The sequence below is a fragment of the Bombina bombina genome, chromosome 6 (assembly GCF_027579735.1).
Source record: "Bombina bombina isolate aBomBom1 chromosome 6, aBomBom1.pri, whole genome shotgun sequence".
Taxonomy (NCBI): domain Eukaryota; kingdom Metazoa; phylum Chordata; class Amphibia; order Anura; family Bombinatoridae; genus Bombina; species Bombina bombina.
This window is the reverse complement of record NC_069504.1, coordinates 481,648,009-481,668,523: the sequence shown is the minus strand read 5'-3', so window position 1 is coordinate 481,668,523 and position 20,515 is coordinate 481,648,009. Positions and strand designations below refer to the sequence as shown.

At 39.8% G+C, this 20,515-nt stretch overlaps 1 protein-coding gene across 1 annotated transcript in view; it reads right to left on the bottom strand.

Annotated features, from left to right (window-relative positions):
• Positions 1 to 20,515, bottom strand: part of VPS13C (vacuolar protein sorting 13 homolog C) — a 1,402,311-nt gene that overhangs the window by 1,182,177 nt on the left and 199,619 nt on the right. Inside the window, 1 exon segment of the mRNA XM_053719302.1 lies at positions 2,381 to 2,438. Coding sequence (XP_053575277.1) covers positions 2,381 to 2,438 — 58 coding nt within the window.

The window sequence follows — 20,515 nt, the reverse complement described above, 5'->3', positions numbered from 1 at the left end:
CCACACTCCATGGCCCTCACAGCGACAGACCCCCGCCAGGGCCCCCACTAAACCCACACTTTTTTTGCTTAGTTAATGATAGGGCAACTGAAAACTCCAGCTTAAGGAATGCACCAGGATCCGTGGAGATGCCATTTGTGGGCCCCCCTACTTGCCTGTCCCTCGGCCCAGGTCCTATTTGCCTGGCTGATCAGTCTGTCCCTGCTGCTCTATATATATATATATATATATATATATATATATATATATATATATATATATATAAAACAACCGGGCCCTGGACATGTCTAGCTAAAATTTACTGGGCCTTGAGGTCACTTTGGTTGAGGACCACTGCTCTAGTCAATTCTATAAGGTGTGTTCTATACTCAGGAACAATTTAAACATATTGAAGGAGGACAGTGCTCTATCCAGTGTAATTGAAACATGTAAGTTTGTTCCCAAGAAACCTATTACTTTATCCACTAAACTAGCTCCTAGTCTTGTATGCAAAGGCACTCCTAGTAACAGCGAATGGCTAAGGAGGAAAGGGACATATAGATGTGGTAATGGCACTTGCATTACCTGTGGTTTTTTGAGTGTTGGCGATTTGTTTAGATGCACAGTAACCAATGAGGAATTCTCCAGTAAATGTTATGCCAATTGTGGTTTATTTACTTAAGTGCAAGGTTTGTTTTCTTCAGTATGTTGGTCAGACCTCTAGAGAGTTTAGGTCCCGAGTAAGGGAACATGTCAGAGACACAAAGGAATTTATCAAACATTCTGCTATTGCCAGACACCATAACTTGTTCCATATGACAAATGTCTTTAATATGACAGTTAAAGTGATTGACAAAGTAATCCCACCCCTAAGAGGTGGTGATAAATACAAGCTGTTACAAAAACAGGAGTTGTACTGGATTTATAAATTGTGAACCATTATCCCCACAGGGTTGAACCGAGCATGGGATATGAGCTATTTTATAGATTCGCGCTTTAGCTCTGTTCATGGTATTATTTGTTCACCTGTATGTAAATTGTCATGCTACATTTATTAATAGCAGTATTTTGTGGAACCAGTATTTGAAATATACCCTTTATGCACAGAGCCGATGTATTATAGTAATGTTTTCAAAGGAGTCCTTAATGTCATAAATAAGGTCATGTCTATTGATCAATAAAACAGAAAAAATAAAATAGAATAAAATAAAGCAAAATAAATGAAATAGTATAGGTTGATGTAAATTCCTCTGATTGTAGATAACAGGCTAATCAGGTCCCTTTAAATATGGAGCCTGAGCAGTATCATATATCCTATGATTAAGTGCCTGGTGTGGCACGAAAACTAGTCAGGAGTTTCCCGATATGTATCTGTATTTTAAAAGTCAATAAAGTTTCTACTTTTTTTCAGCCTTCTATCAGGTGCCTTTTGTAGTGCAGCTGCATCTTTTTTTCTTAAGAAATTACAGGACTCGCATTATAACAGGCGAAAAAAAATTGCGTCAACAAAGACGCAAGAAATGACGTGACTCGCGTCACAACAAACGCAAACTCAGTGTCAAAAATATTCAGGCCAGAAATGAAGCAATAAATAGAAGCATTTTGCGTCATCACAAGCCTAATTTGCCTGCGAAAATTTAAAAAAACAAGTCCGAAGTTACAACTAGCTGGAACCCCAGGTAAGAAAAAATTACTAATTTTCTCCCAAAAACATAATTTCCATGCTGAAACTGTTAGACTGCAAAGGGAAAAACATAGACCTGACTCATGGCAAATATATGCAATATATATTAAAACTTTAAAATATAATGTGCCAAACATAGCTGAGAGTGTCTTAAAAAAATTATACTTACCTGAAGACACCAATCCACATATAGCAGACAGCCAAACCAGTATTAAAACATATCAGCAGAGGTAATGGTAGAGGAGTATAATGTCAATCTGTAAAGGGAGGTGGCAGATGAATCCCCACAACCGAATTTACAGAGAGCCTTAGAATAGATTTCCCATAGGCGAAAACATGGCATCATTAGGCAAATACTCCCTTCACATCTCTCAGACAAACACTGTACTTTGAGAGGAATTGGGCTTCAAAATGCTTAGAAGCGCCTTTCACAGAAGAAATCAAGCACGACTTGCTTCACCATCCTCCAACGAAGGCAAAGTTTGTAAGATTAAAGTATGAGTGAGGTGGGAGGTGTATTTATAGGCATTTTGAGGTTTGGGAAACTTTGCCCCCTCCTGATAGGAATGTATATCCCATATGTCACTAGCTCATGGACTCTTGCTACTTACATGAAAGAAAAGTGAAATTGTTACTTTCAGAAATGGTACAAAAAGTACAGATGTAGAATACGGTACATGGCAGATAAGGTTAGTGAACACACATATTGCTACTCACTGTACTGAAAATCTTCTGGTTTTCTCTCGCTGGGCATTACTCCATTTTTCAACTTTCTCTGAAACATAAAATGTATCTCTATAAAATGATCTGTAAAAGTAACTAACTTCCATAGCTGGTTAAATAACAATCCTAAAAGGATAGATATATTGTTAAACATATGTGTCAGTAAACCTAAAAAATAATGTTATATAATTCTGCACATAGTGCAGAATTATATAACATTATTTTAGTGCTATCGTTAGAAACCCTTTTTTTCCCCTTTTAATTTTTTTAAAATATGTCCATTTTACAGACCCGCTCTCTGTACTCTGCTGAGCGGGTCTTGTTTTTTTACACAGCGCATCGGGCCAGCTGTATAGTCACAGCCCGGCCCGACCGCACCATAACGCTAAGTGCAGCTCGCTCCTGCTCTGTCTGACAGCAGGAGCGAGCTGCACTTAGTGTTATGGCGCCTCTGTATTGTTGGGGGAGTGTAAAAGTGATAACAACTAGCTCCCTGATTTTGTTCCATGTGCCTCTGGTTCTTTTAGTTTGTGAACACCTTTGTATATGACCCCCTCCTTTAAAAGAGATGCCCTCTCCTCTTCAAAAGAGATGGCCACTTGCCCCATTTTAGTGCTTCATTTGGGGATCATGGTCCCTTTCAGATCCCAGAGTACCCTAAAGTAACATAGTCTTATGTGTCTTTTATTGTGTGGCACATGCAGTCACAGAAGGTACAGTATTTTTATGGCAATTACATACTAAAGACAGGAGTATGAGATGTCTTTCCAAAATTATGTCCCTTTGTGCAAGCAATATTAGCGGTCCACTTTGTAATACCAGCGCAAGCTAATATGCACTGGTATTACAAGTTTTCAGTAATGCTAACGCGACCATTCCGAGGAAGCATTGCACTCATGAGAGCGCGCTTACATAGGCTCCTATGGGAGCCTTGTTCTAATGCTATAAGACACAGCATCAGAACATCGCGCAGCGAAGGGAGTAAGTAGCGCAGCTATGGCAGCAAAATTAAATATATATGTATATAAGCATATACATATATATTTACTGGGAACACACAGTTCCCATTGACCTCAGTGCCGTTTTTTTATCTAACACCCCACACCCGCCAACTTTAGCCCCAAAATACTGCCTAGTGCAGTAATTTTATTGTAAAAAAAGATGCTTCTATCGTTATTTTTTATATTTTGGGGCCAATTGGGGCGCATTTATAAAATGAACCAAAGATCTCTGGTTCATTTTTATAAGCGCTAATTGCTACCCCAAGCTTGCAGTAGCAATAACTAGCCACTTATGTCTGGTTCTATATCGCGTGCCCGCAAACGGGAAAATCTGCCTGTTTGCAGGTGTGCGATAATTTAGCGTTCCACTTGCAATCTAGTCCTATATAACTATAAACAAATATATACATAGCAAAGCAAACAAAAACAGATTTGGGATGCCACAAACATATTATAAAAACACAGACAGATCATAACCTGTATTCATACTAGCTGGCATTAAAGAATTGAGTTGAAAAATCCAAAAAGATTCAGTTTGTTTGAAGAATTGTTCTCTATCGCCCTCTCTCGCAAAGGGAGCAACATGTTTCAATAATTTGAAATCTCTGCTGGCTCACATTATGACCAGCCTGGACAAAATGCATAGCAACTGTGGGCTTAGCATTATTGCTTTTACTGGACTTATGCCCAGTGGACTCCTTGCTCCTTGCTCAGTGTGCTTAGAGGAATGTGGCTGCACCTCACTGACGAGGCCCATAGGAGGCCGAAACGATCGTCTGGGGTTGTCATGTTCCTTGTTCAGAGGAGAATTGCCTGGTATTTCGGGGCTGGACTGACCTTACTTGGCGGGATCAGACTGATATACTTCAGGAAAGTTTTCTTCTGTGAAAAGCACACTGGTCTAAAAGAGGCTGCTTCCGGGTGGTAAATCGCCATAGAACAAGCCACTGAGCTGTTGTTCGTTCCTGGTAGAGCGCTTCTCTCTTTGTATGCAAATTATTATGACCCTGGGGAAGTCTCCCTATGGGTGATGGGGGAAACCAGACGTGGACTCCTTGCTCAGTGTGCTTAGAGGAATGTGGCTGCACCTCACTGACGAGGCCCATAGGAGGCCGAAACGATCGTCTGGGGTTGTCATGTTCCTTGTTCAGAGGAGAATTGCCTGGTATTTCGGGGCTGGACTGACCTTACTTGGCGGGATCAGACTGATATACTTCAGGAAAGTTTTCTTCTGTGAAAAGCACACTGGTCTAAAAGAGGCTGCTTCCGGGTGGTAAATCGCCATAGAACAAGCCACTGAGCTGTTGTTCGTTCCTGGTAGAGCGCTTCTCTCTTTGTATGCAAATTATTATGACCCTGGGGAAGTCTCCATATGGGTGATGGGGGAAACCAGACGTGGACTCCTTGCTCAGTGTGCTTAGAGGAATGTGGCTGCACCTCACTGACGAGGCCCATAGGAGGCCGAAACGATCGTCTGGGGTTGTCATGTTCCTTGTTCAGAGGAGAATTGCCTGGTATTTCGGGGCTGGACTGACCTTACTTGGCGGGATCAGACTGATATACTTCAGGAAAGTTTTCTTCTGTGAAAAGCACACTGGTCTAAAAGAGGCTGCTTCCGGGTGGTAAATCGCCATAGAACAAGCCACTGAGCTGTTGTTCGTTCCTGGTAGAGCGCTTCTCTCTTTGTATGCAAATTATTATGACCCTGGGGAAGTCTCCCTATGGGTGATGGGGGAAACCAGACGTGGACTCCTTGCTCAGTGTGCTTAGAGGAATGTGGCTGCACCTCACTGACGAGGCCCATAGGAGGCCGAAACGATCGTCTGGGGTTGTCATGTTCCTTGTTCAGAGGAGAATTGCCTGGTATTTCGGGGCTGGACTGACCTTACTTGGCGGGATCAGACTGATATACTTCAGGAAAGTTTTCTTCTGTGAAAAGCACACTGGTCTAAAAGAGGCTGCTTCCGGGTGGTAAATCGCCATAGAACAAGCCACTGAGCTGTTGTTCGTTCCTGGTAGAGCGCTTCTCTCTTTGTATGCAAATTATTATGACCCTGGGGAAGTCTCCCTATGGGTGATGGGGGAAACCAGACGTGGACTCCTTGCTCAGTGTGCTTAGAGGAATGTGGCTGCACCTCACTGACGAGGCCCATAGGAGGCCGAAACGATCGTCTGGGGTTGTCATGTTCCTTGTTCAGAGGAGAATTGCCTGGTATTTCGGGGCTGGACTGACCTTACTTGGCGGGATCAGACTGATATACTTCAGGAAAGTTTTCTTCTGTGAAAAGCACACTGGTCTAAAAGAGGCTGCTTCCGGGTGGTAAATCGCCATAGAACAAGCCACTGAGCTGTTGTTCGTTCCTGGTAGAGCGCTTCTCTCTTTGTATGCAAATTATTATGACCCTGGGGAAGTCTCCATATGGGTGATGGGGGAAACCAGACGTGGACTCCTTGCTCAGTGTGCTTAGAGGAATGTGGCTGCACCTCACTGACGAGGCCCATAGGAGGCCGAAACGATCGTCTGGGGTTGTCATGTTCCTTGTTCAGAGGAGAATTGCCTGGTATTTCGGGGCTGGACTGACCTTACTTGGCGGGATCAGACTGATATACTTCAGGAAAGTTTTCTTCTGTGAAAAGCACACTGGTCTAAAAGAGGCTGCTTCCGGGTGGTAAATCGCCATAGAACAAGCCACTGAGCTGTTGTTCGTTCCTGGTAGAGCGCTTCTCTCTTTGTATGCAAATTATTATGACCCTGGGGAAGTCTCCCTATGGGTGATGGGGGAAACCAGACGTGGACTCCTTGCTCAGTGTGCTTAGAGGAATGTGGCTGCACCTCACTGACGAGGCCCATAGGAGGCCGAAACGATCGTCTGGGGTTGTCATGTTCCTTGTTCAGAGGAGAATTGCCTGGTATTTCGGGGCTGGACTGACCTTACTTGGCGGGATCAGACTGATATACTTCAGGAAAGTTTTCTTCTGTGAAAAGCACACTGGTCTAAAAGAGGCTGCTTCCGGGTGGTAAATCGCCATAGAACAAGCCACTGAGCTGTTGTTCGTTCCTGGTAGAGCGCTTCTCTCTTTGTATGCAAATCCTATTGTGGTCACTGCAGTGATGTATATACAGCAAGAAAAAGGGTGTGTAACCCAAAACATTGCTTGTTTCTCTGCTTTTTTTATCCATAATAATTATGTAAAGATCTGAACTTTATTGAGTGTTGCTACTATTTTTGGGACTTTAAAATGCTATTAGGAGCCCGTTTATCATATTTTGCATTTCCTTTTCCATATCCTGATCTTCCTACTTTTATCTGCACCCACATAGGTTGTACCTTTATGTGGGGGGGTGTCTAAAAGTGCAGCAAACAGGACTTATTGATCATGAAAATCATGACCCACTGAGTCTATATTGGTAGATGTTCCTCTGACTCCACAGCCACCAGGCAGGAAGGAAGGTGGCACAAGTGTGCAAAGTTGCACCCTAACTTAAAGGGCAAGAACAGAAAGTGCTTTTGGCAGGTGGTCTTTGTGCCTAGAAACACCACAATACACCTACTTAAATTCTCGGAACCTTTGGATATTCTGGTCGGCCAAAACCAGATTACACGCATACACGTGCGTGACTTTACATGATGCATATGGATGTGCAACTCATATACATGGTCCCAATATGGTAGCACCCATCAGAGCAACTCCTCAGCTACTCCTTAAAACAATCAACTAAACATGCCTGCAAAAAAATAGTGCTATAGCCCATTCCATACTCTATATGGGTCATGAAATGCCACAGCATGTGATAACGCCTACATAGCCAGATTCAATCATTCCACAGTAAGGAGAAAAAGAGAAGGATCATATCAGTCCCTATCTGCTGTTCCTGTATATTCCTGTGGAGACCGGGTCTGTTTTATCTACTCCTCATTTACATCTGCACTGTCCATATAAGAAATTAGTGCACTGCTATGTGTGCCCTTTGGGCATTTATTAAACTAGCCATTCTGTTGCATAATCCATCATTCATTGTAAGGGGAGTCCCCATTAAAGAGAGAGTGGTTATTTCTGCATATCTCACTGATAAATATTCAACTATGGTAAGCCAAAACAGCTAACTTTTAAATGTAGTGTTTTATTATAGCTTAAGTGTATCTTATCATATTTAACTGCCTAGCAGAAATCTTTTTGCGAAAATGAAATTTCACTTCGCTTTTCAGAACAGTATCATACATTTCTCCATAAATATACAACGCTTATGCAAATCTATATAATTTTTTTCTCTTGATTAAATCAGTCTATATTGACTGTATAATCAGGTTTACCTTAACTCCTACTGAAAACTCATAGGTTTCTCTTACATGTTTGAGCTTAAAATACTCACGTCCTTCAACGTTTGTGTGAACCCTAACAATGCTTCACAGTGATATCCATATTTATACTACTCCATAGTTTATCTGTACATCCTAACCAAAGCATCCATATATTTCTGATTCCATTAACTATTCTAGTTTCCATTCAGTTTTTTGCATGAACTTACTTTTATCTGTTTTTTGTTTTTTCCTTTTTCTGTTTTAGACAACTCTCTTTTGAATGTCTATAATATATTTATATATAAACATGTTTCGCTATTATCTGCTACTGTACATGCAAGTTAAGAATCTACTGTACATCCACAGTGGTATCCAATACTTACACAGCTAAGGACCTGTGAAAGGTATGGAATATTGTAACTTGACCATATGTTGCTTAACTTATAAAGTTAATTTAACATAAATTTGACACTCACAGCTGTAGTGTGAGTAGACAAAAAGTAAATTTATGCTTACCTGATAAATTAATTTCTTCTACGATATGACGAGTCCACGGATTTCATCCTTACTTGTGGGATTTATCCTCCTGCTAACAGGAAGTGGCAAAGAGCACCACAGCAGAGCTGTATATATATATATATATATATATATATATATATATATATATAGCTCCTCCCTCATCTCCACCCCCAGTCATTCGACCGAAGTTAGGAAGAGAAAGGAAAAGCTAAAGGTGCAGAGGTGACTGAAGTTATATGAAATATATATAACCAAAATCTGTCTTAAAATAACAGGGTGGGCCGTGGACTCGTCATATCGTAGAAGAAATTAATTTATCAGGTAAACATAAATTTACTTTTCTTCTACAAGATATGACGAGTCCACGGATTTCATCCTTACTTGTGAGATACAATACCAAAGCTACAGGACACGGATGAAAGGGAGGGACAAGACAGGAACCTAAAAATAAAGCAACCAAAAATAAAACTTTCCAAGATAACAACTTAATATCTATGGAATGCATGGGTTCAAACGGAACCCCTTGAAGAACACTAAGAACTAAATTAAAACTCCAAGGTGGAGCTATTGGTCTAAATACAGGCTTAATTCTGGTTAGAGCCTGACAGAAAGACTGAACGTCTGGAACATCAGCCAAACGTTTGTGAAGAAACATTGACAAGGCAGAAATCTGTCCCTTTAAGGAACTTGCTGATAACCCTTTCTCCAATCCTTCTTGGAGAAAAGACAGAATCCTAGGAATCCTAACCCTACTCCATGAGTAACCTTTGGATTCACACCAAAAAAGATACGCCATATCTTATGATAGATCTTTCTAGTGACTGAATCAATGTATCAATGACCGCATCAGAGAATCCCCGCTTAGATAAAATCAAGCGTTCAATCTCCCAGTAGTCAGCTGCAGAGAAATTAGATTTGGATGATGGAAAGGACCTTGAATGAGAAGGTCCTGTCTCACTGGGAGTTTCCACGGAGGCAGAGAGGACATGTCCACTAGATCTGCATACCAAGTCCTGCGTGGCCACGCAGGCGCGATTAGAAATACTGAAGCTCTCTCCTGTTTGATCCGAGCAATCACCCGGGGAAGGAGAGGAAACGGTGGAAACACATAAGCCAGGTTGAACATCCAAGGCACTGCCAAGGCATCTATCAGTTCGGCCTGAGGATCTCTCGACCTGGAGCCGTATCTTGGAAGCTTGGCATTCTGTCGAGACGCCATCAGATCCAACTCCGGTTTGCCCCATCGAAGAATCAGGGAGGCAAATACCTCCGAGTGGAGTTCCCACTCCCCCGGATGACAAGCCTGTCGGCTTAAATAATCTGCTTCCCAGTTGTCCACTCCTGGGATATAGATTGCTGACAGATAACAAGAGTGGGTCTCCGCCCAATGAATTATCTTGGATACTTCTGACATCGCTAAGGAACTCTTCGTTCCTCCTTGATGATTGATGTAAGCCACAGTCGTGATGTTGTCCGACTGGAACCTGATGAATTTGGCCGAAGCCAACTGAGGCCACGCCTGAAGCGCATTGAATATTGCTCTCAATTCCAGAATATTGATTGGAAGTAGAGCCTCCAACTGAGTTCATACACCCTGAGCTCTCAGGGAATTCCAGACTGCACCCCAGCCTAGAAGACTGGTGTCCGTTGTCATTATCACCCATGAGGGTCTGCGGAAACACGTCCCCTGGGACAGATGATCCGGCATCAACCACCAAAGAAGAGAACTTCTGGTCTCTTGATCCAGATTTATCAGAGGAGACAAATTTGTATAGTCCCCATTCCACTGACAGAGCATGCAAAGTTGCAGTGGTCTGAGATGAAACCGAGCAAATGGAATGATATCCATTGCTGCCACCATCAATCCAATTACCTCCATACACTGGGCCACTGATGGCCGAGGATTGGACTGAAGGGTTCGACAAGTATTTAGAATTTTTGACTTTCTGACCTCCGTCAGAAAAATCTTCATTGCTACAGAATCTATCAGAGTTCCCAAGAAGGGAACCCTTGTCTGTGGAATTAGTTAACTTTTTTCTAGATTCACCTTCCAAACCTTGAGTTCTCAGAAAAGACAACACTGTGTCAGTGTGAGACTTTGTTAGATGATAAGTCGACGCCTGAATCAAGATATCGTCCAGATAATGCGCCACTGCTATGCCCCACGGCCTGAGAACCGCCAGAAGGGACCCCAGAACCTTTGTGAAGATCCTGGGTGCTGTGGCCAACCCGAAGGGAAGAGCCACAAACTGAAAATGTTTGTCCAGGAAGGCAAACCTTAGGTACTGATGATGATCCTTGTGAATAGGAATATGAAGGCATGCATATATTGACCCTCCTGGATCATTGGTAAAATTGTTCGTATAGTCTCCATCTTGAACGATGGGACTCTGAGAAACTTGTTTAGACCTTTTAGATCTAAAATGGGTCTGAAAGTACCCTCTTTTTTGGGAACCACAAAAAGATTTGAGTAAAACCCCTGCCCCTGTTCCAGTCTTGGAACGGGACGAATTACTCCCATAGCAGAGAGGTCTTTTACACAATGTAAGAACGCCTCTCTTTTTATCTGGTCTACAGACAATCGTGAAAGAAGAAATCTCCCACTTGGGAGAAATCCCTTGAATTCCAGTTGATACCCGTGGGTCACGATTTCTAGTGGCCAGGGGTCCTGAACATCTCTTGCCCAAGCCTGGGCAAAGAGAGAAAGTCCGCCCCCTACTAGATCCAGTCCTGGATCGGGGGCCGCCCCTTCATGCTGTCTTGGTAGCAGTAGCGGGCTTCTTGGGTTGTTTACCCTTGTTCAAAGCCTGGTTGGGTCTCCAGACGGACTTGGCCTGAGCAAAATTCCCTTCCTGCTTTGTGGAGGAAGAGGAAGAAGAGGATACTCCTTTAAAGTTACAAAAGGAACAAAAATTATTTTGTTTACCTCTATTCTTAACAGACTTATCCTGAGGCAGAGCGTGACCTTTACCTCCAGTAATGTCAGAGATGATTTCCCAAATAGAGTCTTACTCTTGAAAGGAATAGCCAAAAGCTTCGAATTAGATGACACATCAGCAGACCATGATTTTAGTCATAATGCTCTACGAGCTAAAATGGCAAATCCTGCATTTTTAGCTGCCAACTTACCAATTTGGAAGGCGGCATCTGAGATAAACGAATTAGCTAGTTTGAGAGCCTTAATTCTATCTAAAATATCCTTTAAGAGACATTTTAAAAATCTATTTTTTAACAATGAAAATGACCCCTGCACCTACCCACAGCTCTGCTGTGGCGCCTACCTGCCCTCAGGGTACTGAAAACTGACTCGACAACGATTCGGTGACTGCAAAATAACTTTAGGCCCCACCGGAGCTAATGCCTGCTGCCTTCTTAGAGAGAGAAAATTGCGCATCTGAGCGCGCGAAATAGGCCCCGCCCATCAAGGACGTCGCATCAACAAACAGCCTAACCGCATGGGAAGCGGTTTGAAAATGAACAGCCATGTGGTTTCCTGTATATATAATACACTAATAAATAACTGAAGCCCTTATTGACCTTAATATAAGCATATACATGTCAAGTTGCCTCACCCAGTGTCAAGCCCAATATAAACATGAAAACCGTAGTAGCAAAATGTTTAAAAACAGGAATTTCAGTAACACCCTCAGTCACACAGGTCTACTGCTTACCCCTTCCCTTGCAGGGAAAAAATGTCAGCCAGTTCTGATATAACAAGTCTCCTCAGAAATAAAAGACTGAACATACCTCAATGCTGCTTGTAGCATGACACCGTTCGCCACACTGAAGATTTCTCTTGCACTACCTTCAGAAGTTCTGTGGCAACCAAAATGGATCTTAGTAACGTCTGTTAAGATAATCAACCTCAGGGCAAAAAATTTTCTTCATTTCTTAATCCATTTCTCCCTGAGGAAAATAGTACTCACCGGTACCAATTTAAAATAAAAAACTTCTTGATTGAAGAATCTAAAACTAACACCTCACTTTACCTCTTCCTATTACTAACACAGACAAAGAGAATGACTGGGGGTGGGGAGGAGGGAGAAGCTATATATATATACAGCTCTGCTGTGGTGCTCTTTGCCACTTCCTGTTAGCAGGAGGATAAATCCCACAAGTAAGGATGAAATCCGTGGACTCGTCATATCTTGTAGAATAATTTTTTGTTGCTCTTTCGACAATGACATTTGAAACATTTCAATCAATTATGTCAGAATGTTAATCAACCTACTGTATATTTAGATAAGGGAATGACTAATACGAAGAAAGTAACATATTAGTGGTTACAATGGACAATGTTTATTTCCATTTAATTTAATAGATTAGATAAGAGATATGAAAGACCTGGATTATTGGGTGGATTATGGAGATTAGGAGAAAACAAAATGAGAGTGAGGAATAGAATGTGTAAGTAAGTGGAGAGATGAATAAGATCTAAATTATTTATAAGAAGACATCATTAACATGTCCAAACATACTAATACCTCATTTGGAGCCTAAACACTTTGCAAGAGACTGCTATGCCCCAGATAACTACAAAAGGACAAGCACACTGGGAGCTAGATTACAAAAGGCACCTTAAAGTTAGCATGGGTTACGCAATACCACGACCGTGCTTCCTTGTGCACATATTACAAGTTAAAGCAAATGGGTGCGCTCGAGAGCAAACAAAATTTGTAAGGAAAAAAAAGTTGCACCAAACACAACATAAAGTACATTAAAATAAAGTGTTACACTCATATAAACATACACTATCTGATTGAAATTATTCATAAAATTATTAAAATATTCTATTTTGTGTAATTATTTGGTTGGTTGGTTGCACCCCTAAGAAGTAATATCAATAAAATAATTGTGTAAGGTGTGCAGACATATTTGTATTTGTATTTAAAGGAAGACTAACCATCTTCATGGTTTCGAGCACCCCACCCCATCCAGTTGCTCAGGTGCTCTCATTATAGTACGTTGGAAGTGTGTATAAAGCCAGAGAGGCTCATTCTTAGATGCATAGTTAAAGCAGGAATGTTACAGCCCAGAAAGGCATCACATTGCAGTGTTAGGACCAGTCAACATTGGGACACCTTGTAAGTTGGTGACTGGCTTAAGCAAAATATGGCCATATTGTGTGACTAAGATCCCAATCTTAAAATACAAGCTTAGGTAATTTTTTTCAATATTTAAAATGTTTTGATAATATAGAAGTGGACGTGCGGCAATATTCTATATATACACACACAGTATATATATATATATATATATATAGATAGATAGATAGATAGATAGATAGATAGATATCTTCTAGACAAAGAATATTCACAACTACCTTCTGGTTTAGTGCTGTAGGTCTAATGCAGTGTCTGGTTAGTGCGTAATAGAAGAGTGTTATTTTTTTTCCACAATGAATTTTCTGGGGAGAAGTTAACGCAGTTGCGATATCCTGAAGTTAGCATACATTGGGTTTCGCTCACACACTAACTTTTTACTTTCAACTTAATATGCATTCTAACCCGACCACGTTAAGTTTACTTTTTTAACGGAATTAGAAAACAAGCAGAAAAATATATTTAGCGAAGCACTTGTAATTTGAATTAGATAAAAAGAGTATATGTCAAATATCTGTCAAATAAAAAAAAAGGCTATAAATGTATATAGATCTGTATACCATAGATGTTCCATTCCATTTTCTCCTTTTTTACGTTCTCCTTTTCCCTGTGTATGTACAAATGTAAACATTGCAATCTGAATGTCTGCCAGTAGGAAATTAAGTATTAAACCTGATAAACAAGTTTAACACATTTGACATGAATGATAGCAGAAGAGTAATTTAATAAATGGGAAAGGTGGCAGCAGCAAACAAAGTTCAGTTTATTATTTTATTACTATAAACTAGATGCAGATTACATTTTAGGAAAACAAGAAATAGATTTCATGATAACATTCTAAACCCAAGTATAGATTTCTTGGAAACCAATACAAGAACAAAAACATTTTTAACATGTAATCAACCGCGTAATCCTACAAAAGATAACAGAAGCGCTAGCGAAAAAGACCAAAACAACATTGCCATAAAGGCAATTCTTAGGAAATGTATCTGCTCTTTTTGTTTAAATAAGGCTTATTTTATTTGTTTTTAATAAATGCTGAAAGCTTCCTGGTCAAACCTATTTACATAAGAAACAAAGCATGAAAGCATAACAGAGATTCAACACTATAAAGTTTGCATATACAGGTAAGCCTTTGCATGAAAATCGGTTTCCAGACCACAGTCATCTCCCATTCTTTAATAGAGGTATGCTATAAGTCATGATCTGCAAAAACAATTTAAGTTAATGAATAATATTTTGGAACAAGCAGTGGAATCACCAGAAGACTTAAGCTGATAAGAAGTGTGCTGTTGGTTCTGCCTATGCTTGCGGTGAAAAGGTCCAGCTGTCTACAGTACATTTACGTTTGCCCTGTTCTAAGAATTTGGGCTCAAAGTCCCTTATCACATCACACAGATAGTTACAGTTTGATCTTCCTTTATCTCGAATGATTTATACCAGGGATGGGCAAGAGGTATATCGCGGTCTACCAGTGGACCTCGAGTGAATTTTGAGGTGACCGCCTGGAAGATTTCAAAAGTCTGCATAATAAGAGAAAGATTTCTCACACATCTAGATTCTGAGTGAAGAGCCTCGCCACCGTAAATGTATGAGAAATGTTTCTCTTATGCAGACTTTTGAAATCGGCTATGAGTCTCTAACGGCGGTATGTGTACTTCAGCATGCACGAGGTGGCTGTAGCTGAACTCGCTGCTCCAGGTTTGGTTACTGCCTGTCCCAAACTCTCCTACTTTGTGTCTCAAGAGCGGTCAGTCCATAGTATAGACTCTTCATGTGCCAGGCTGAGATGCTGCTCAGTATCCCTGGGTTTGGCAGTTCCAGGTCCTGCTCTGTCTGATATTCTGCTGCTACTTTATAGTTCTGTCCTCTGTTACTTGTCACCAGACTCTGCTGGGTAAATGGTCTGGTGTTTCTTTTTTCCCCAGGGTCTGTTACTCCCACTAAGGTTCTTTTACTTACTCTGTACCAGGCTTTGATGCTGCTCTCTAATACTTTCTCTGACACACTAAAATTAGCTATACTTTGTGCTAGTTTCTGCAGCATTCTGTCCCCAGAATTTGTTGGCACCAAATTGTGCAGGTCACAGCTGTTGCTGCTATACCAGTCTCTGGTTGCTGTGTAGGCGGTATAGAGCCTGCCGCTATCACTGTCCCAAATATTTGCAGTAGCCTTTAGATAGTAGTGGACAGATGGAGAGCAGCAAACAGGACCTGCCCGCTAATCAACCTGACATGGTGTCCAGCTAATAAAATTACTTTGTAGAATGAGTCTATGATTGGCTGAAAATAGTTCATCATCATCGTTGTAAATGAGCTGTGGGTTTCCATTGTGTTCCAGGCTTGACTACTCCGTTAGCCCTAGACTCGGGCCATCTTGATTGTGAGACTACTTATTCATACGCAGGCACGGTACACAGATAAGGTTGCTTGATGGTCCCAGCGGGACGTATAAAGAGAGAGAGCTCTCGCAGTAAGCAAAGAGCGCGGCTGATTTTAAAGCTGTATTTGTGGAGAAAATAAAATTTTCAGCCAGCAGGTTCTATTTGAGGCAAAAATACAATTTTCAGCCAGCAGGTCCTATTTGTGACAAAAATAAAATTTGCAGCCAGCGACTGGTGTTTTTTGTTTGTTAGGTGACCATGTCACTTGGAATAAAATTAGAGGTAGCCCTTGCCTTACAAAAGTCTGCCCACCCCTGATTTATACGGTATTCCATATTTTATTTATCAAGCTTTAGTCTCCTAATCCTTAGACATCCTCTTCCTCTGTCTCCCATGCTGGTCGATAGTGAGGAAGAATTTGAGGTACAAGAAATACTTGATTGTAAACCTAACTTTGACTTTGGACTTTGCTTCTGCATGTTCATTTGGTTTGTTGCTTGTTCTGGTAACTGACATAGCTAGATTACGGATTATGCTCCCTCGTTTGCAGTTTGTTCTGGTACCAAATATAGGCTTGTCTGCACAGCTACACTACTGACATTCTCTGGAGCCCAAATTGCCTTACCCATGTCTGGAATGTTAGCCCTAGTGGTCCTGACATCTAGTGGTCATATTACTGTCTAATCTGGGTTACAGTCTACAAACCAAGCAGAGCATAATGTACTTGCAGATACCTTCAGGTAAGCAATGATTTAGCTAAATGCATTGCTTTGGCTTGTGTGGGTGCCAATATCTGTCCTACTAAACAGGCCAAGAGAGCAAAAGATCCACCAATTTCCTGTAACTTGCATCTCCAATAATACAAATCTGTTGCTTTAAGAGAATTAATGGCATTGTAATAACAAAGACTGAATTCTACAGCTGATTCAAATATCTTTGCTTATTTAGTTTGGAGCAGTGGAGGGAAAAATAAAAAAAACTGAAGTGCTATATTGTGGCCTTAGGTTGGACAAGTTTGCGCTGGACTAAATGTAAAAACATGTTAAGTATGGCCTTAAAGAAAATCACATTGCGAAATACTAGCTTTACATACTTCTCACACTTTTTTTTCTATAAAAGCTAAAGCTACATAAAAAGCAAAATTTTCCTAAAACAACACAGAAAAGAACTAGGTGTATTGTAGCCTGAGTTTATGTAAGTATCTTTCACAGAACTTTCAAGACACAGAAAGAACTTTTTTTTTTTTTTAAATCATACAAGTACAAGGCAACAGCAGAGGGTATCTTCACTGTTGTCGTGAACCAACAACCCCAGATATCTGCATGTTTAGTTATATGTGGATTAAGGTACCATTAAAAAGAAAGAAAAAAGCTAATCCCATTATATATTGGCCTAAGCAACATATATGTCCTAAAACAAGTGATTTGTTTCCTGCACCAACAACTTACACTCTTAGCCACCATAGGCCTAGATTAAAAGTGGAGTACAAAAATATTAGCACTATTGTATGCCAACATTGTTCACGTTAAATCAATAGCCTTTTTCTTCTTGTGCTCATATTACAAGTTGAAATTATTTATTTTATTGCTCAAGAAAAAGTTTATTATGCGTTACATTTGAATGACCAGATAGAATGGGGGCAAACATGTTAGTTATAACTCTAGCTCTAAGTCATAGGTGTGATTAACCTCAGCTCAAGTAGTGGAGATCTGCACATTGACAAACTATGCTGTTAAATTGAAAAACATCCATATGTAATACATACATAGATATATACGTACATTCATACATACTGTACATACACATATACACCTTTGAGCTCTTCCCAGTCCAGCACCTAGACATTTAACATATCCTTTAAATCACTGTTAAAAATAAATTCAATAATAATAATAATTTATGTTTAATATATATAAATCTAAATAGAATACATTATTTTAATATATTTTGATGTGATTTGTTATGCATATTTTCAAGCATTAACACTTTATGTCAGGTCTACAAAGAACAAAATGTTTCAGTGCTATTATGGGCGCAACAATTAACTTACCACTTATAATATGAGCGTTAATAGTGTTCCCTGCGCAATCCATCTCATTTATATTCCCTGGTTTACCGCTTTAACTATCCACTTGCCACATTGTGCACTATTTTTAGTGCATGTTAAACAACAAGATAATACACCCTGCTTTATCATTTGTTCTCCAATTGTAATCTAACCCGTAGTATTCAACAATTAAAGTCAAGTAACCAATTTACAAAAGGATTTTACAACAAAACAAGTAAATAGTGGTAGTCTCATATCTGCCATTAAACTTAAATGTAGAAAAGCAGAAAACTCAGACATAAGCATGGGCATCCACAAGGGGGGCAAGAAGGGTCATATGCCCCCCCTGGTTTTTACTCCCCACCTGGAGTAAAACTGCAGAAAAAAAGTAAATTTAAAGTCTGTTTCTATGCATTTTAATCATTTCAGTTTTAGAGGAAGAAGCACAATATTCTATATCCTACTGTATTGTGTCACTGCAGTTTTGGACTCTAATTCCCAGCATGCATAGTACAGTTATTTCCTGTTTAAACTCTGTAGAGGGAGGGAACACTGCATACAAGCAAATTGATAATATGTAAGCCTGTTATTATATAGTGTAAGCCTGTTCTTATATAAAATAACTGACCATGTTGCTCTTTACTAATAAATACATTTCTGGGTATAAGCATAAATCAGACAAGCTATATATACTGGTCTGTATGTGTAAGGAACTTGCTTTACTGATTAGATTAGAAGCAGTTTACTTTTTATAGTACTTATGTGCTGCACGTGGCTTGTTAACTGCTTCACACCTGTTCTGCACATGTACACAGTTACAGCTACACAATTTGTAGTTTTTATTTCCTCTCCCTGCACCCTTGCTGTATCTGTATATTTGTACTAGTTACACAAATATATATATATATATATATATATATATATATACACATACACACACACACACACATACATACATACACACACACATACATACTACCGGGCCCTGGACAAGCCCAGCTAACATTTACTCGGACTTGGAACCACCGCCTTAGACTACACACTTCTTGGAATTATTGCTTTCAGCAACAGCCTGAGAAAATGCTTATTGCAGTTAAATAAACATACAATTTTAAACAACCTTCCAGTTTACTTCTATTATTAAATTTGCTCCATTCTCTTGGTATCATTTGTTGAAGGAGCAGCAATGCACTACTGGTTTCTAACTGAACACATGGGTGAGCAAATGACAATCGGTATATATATGCAGCCATCAATCAGCAGCTAGAACCTAGGTTCTTTACTGCTCCTGAGCTTTCCTAGATAAACCTTTCAGCAAAGGATAACAAGAGAAGGAAGCAAAGTAATTAATAGAAGTAAATTGGAAAGTTGTTGCTCTGTCAAAATCATGAATGTATAATTATGACTTTACTGTACCTTTAATGTGTCTATATGTGGGTCATTTTGACAGATTACATGTTTTTAAGACCTATGAGGTCTATACTATACTTTTATTTTTGTGTAATACATAAACAATTGTAAGTATAGATAAGTGCTTATGCTCACATGATTCAATATTATTATTATTAAATAAATAAAACATAATTTATGTAAGAACTTACCTGATAAATTAATTTCTTTCATATTGGCAAGAGTCCATGAGCTAGTGACATATGGGATATCAATACCCAAGATGTGGAGTCTTCCACTCAAGAGTCACTAGAGCGGGAGGGACTAAAACAAAAACAGCCATATTCCGCTGAGAAAATAATCCACAACCCAAAAATAAGTTTATTTTCACTTTTGAAAGAAAAAAACAAATCAAAAAGCAGAAGAATCAAACTGAAACAGCTGCCTGAAGAACTTTTCTACCAAAAACTGCTTCCGAAGAAGCAAATACATCAAAATGGTAGAATTTAGTAAATGTATGCAAAGAGGACCAAGTGGCTGCTTTGCAAATCTGATCGACTGAAGCTTCATTCTTAAAAGCCCATGAAGTAGAGACTGATCTAGTAGAATGAGCTGTAATTCTCTGAGGCGGGGTTTGACCAGACTCCAAATAATCTTGATGAATCAAAAGTTTCAACCAAGAAGCCAAGGAAACAGCAGAAGCTTTCTGACCTTTCCTAGGACCAGAAAATAAAACAAATAGACTAGAAGTCTTCCTGAAATTTTTAGTAGCTTCCACATAATATTTCAAAGCTCTTACCACATCCAAAGAATGTAAGGATCTCTCCAAAGAATTCTTAGGATTAGGACATAAAGAAGGGACAACAATTTCTCTACTAATGTTGTTCGAATTCACAACCTTAGGTAAAAATTGAAAAGAAGTCCGCAAAACTGCCTTATACTGATGAAAAATCAGAAAAGGAGACTCACAAGAAAGAGCAGATAGCTCAGAAACTCTACTAGCAGAAGAGATAGCCAAAAGGAACAACACTTTCCAAGAAAGTAGTTTAATGTCCAAAGAATGCATAGGTTCAAATGGAGGAGCCTGTAAAGCCCTCAGAACCAAATTAAGACTCCAAGGAGGAGAAATTGACTTAATGACATACTTAATACGAACTAAAGCCTGAACAAAACAGTGTATATCAGGAAGTATAGCAATTTTTAGGTGAAATAAAACAGAAAGAGCGGAGATTTGTCCTTTCAAGGAACTTGCAGACAATCCCTTATCCAGACCATCCTGAAGAAACTGCAAAATTCTAGAAATTCTAAAAGAATGCCAGGAGAATTTATGAGAAGAACACCATGAAATGTAAGTCTTCCAAACTCTATAATAAATCTTTCTAGAGAC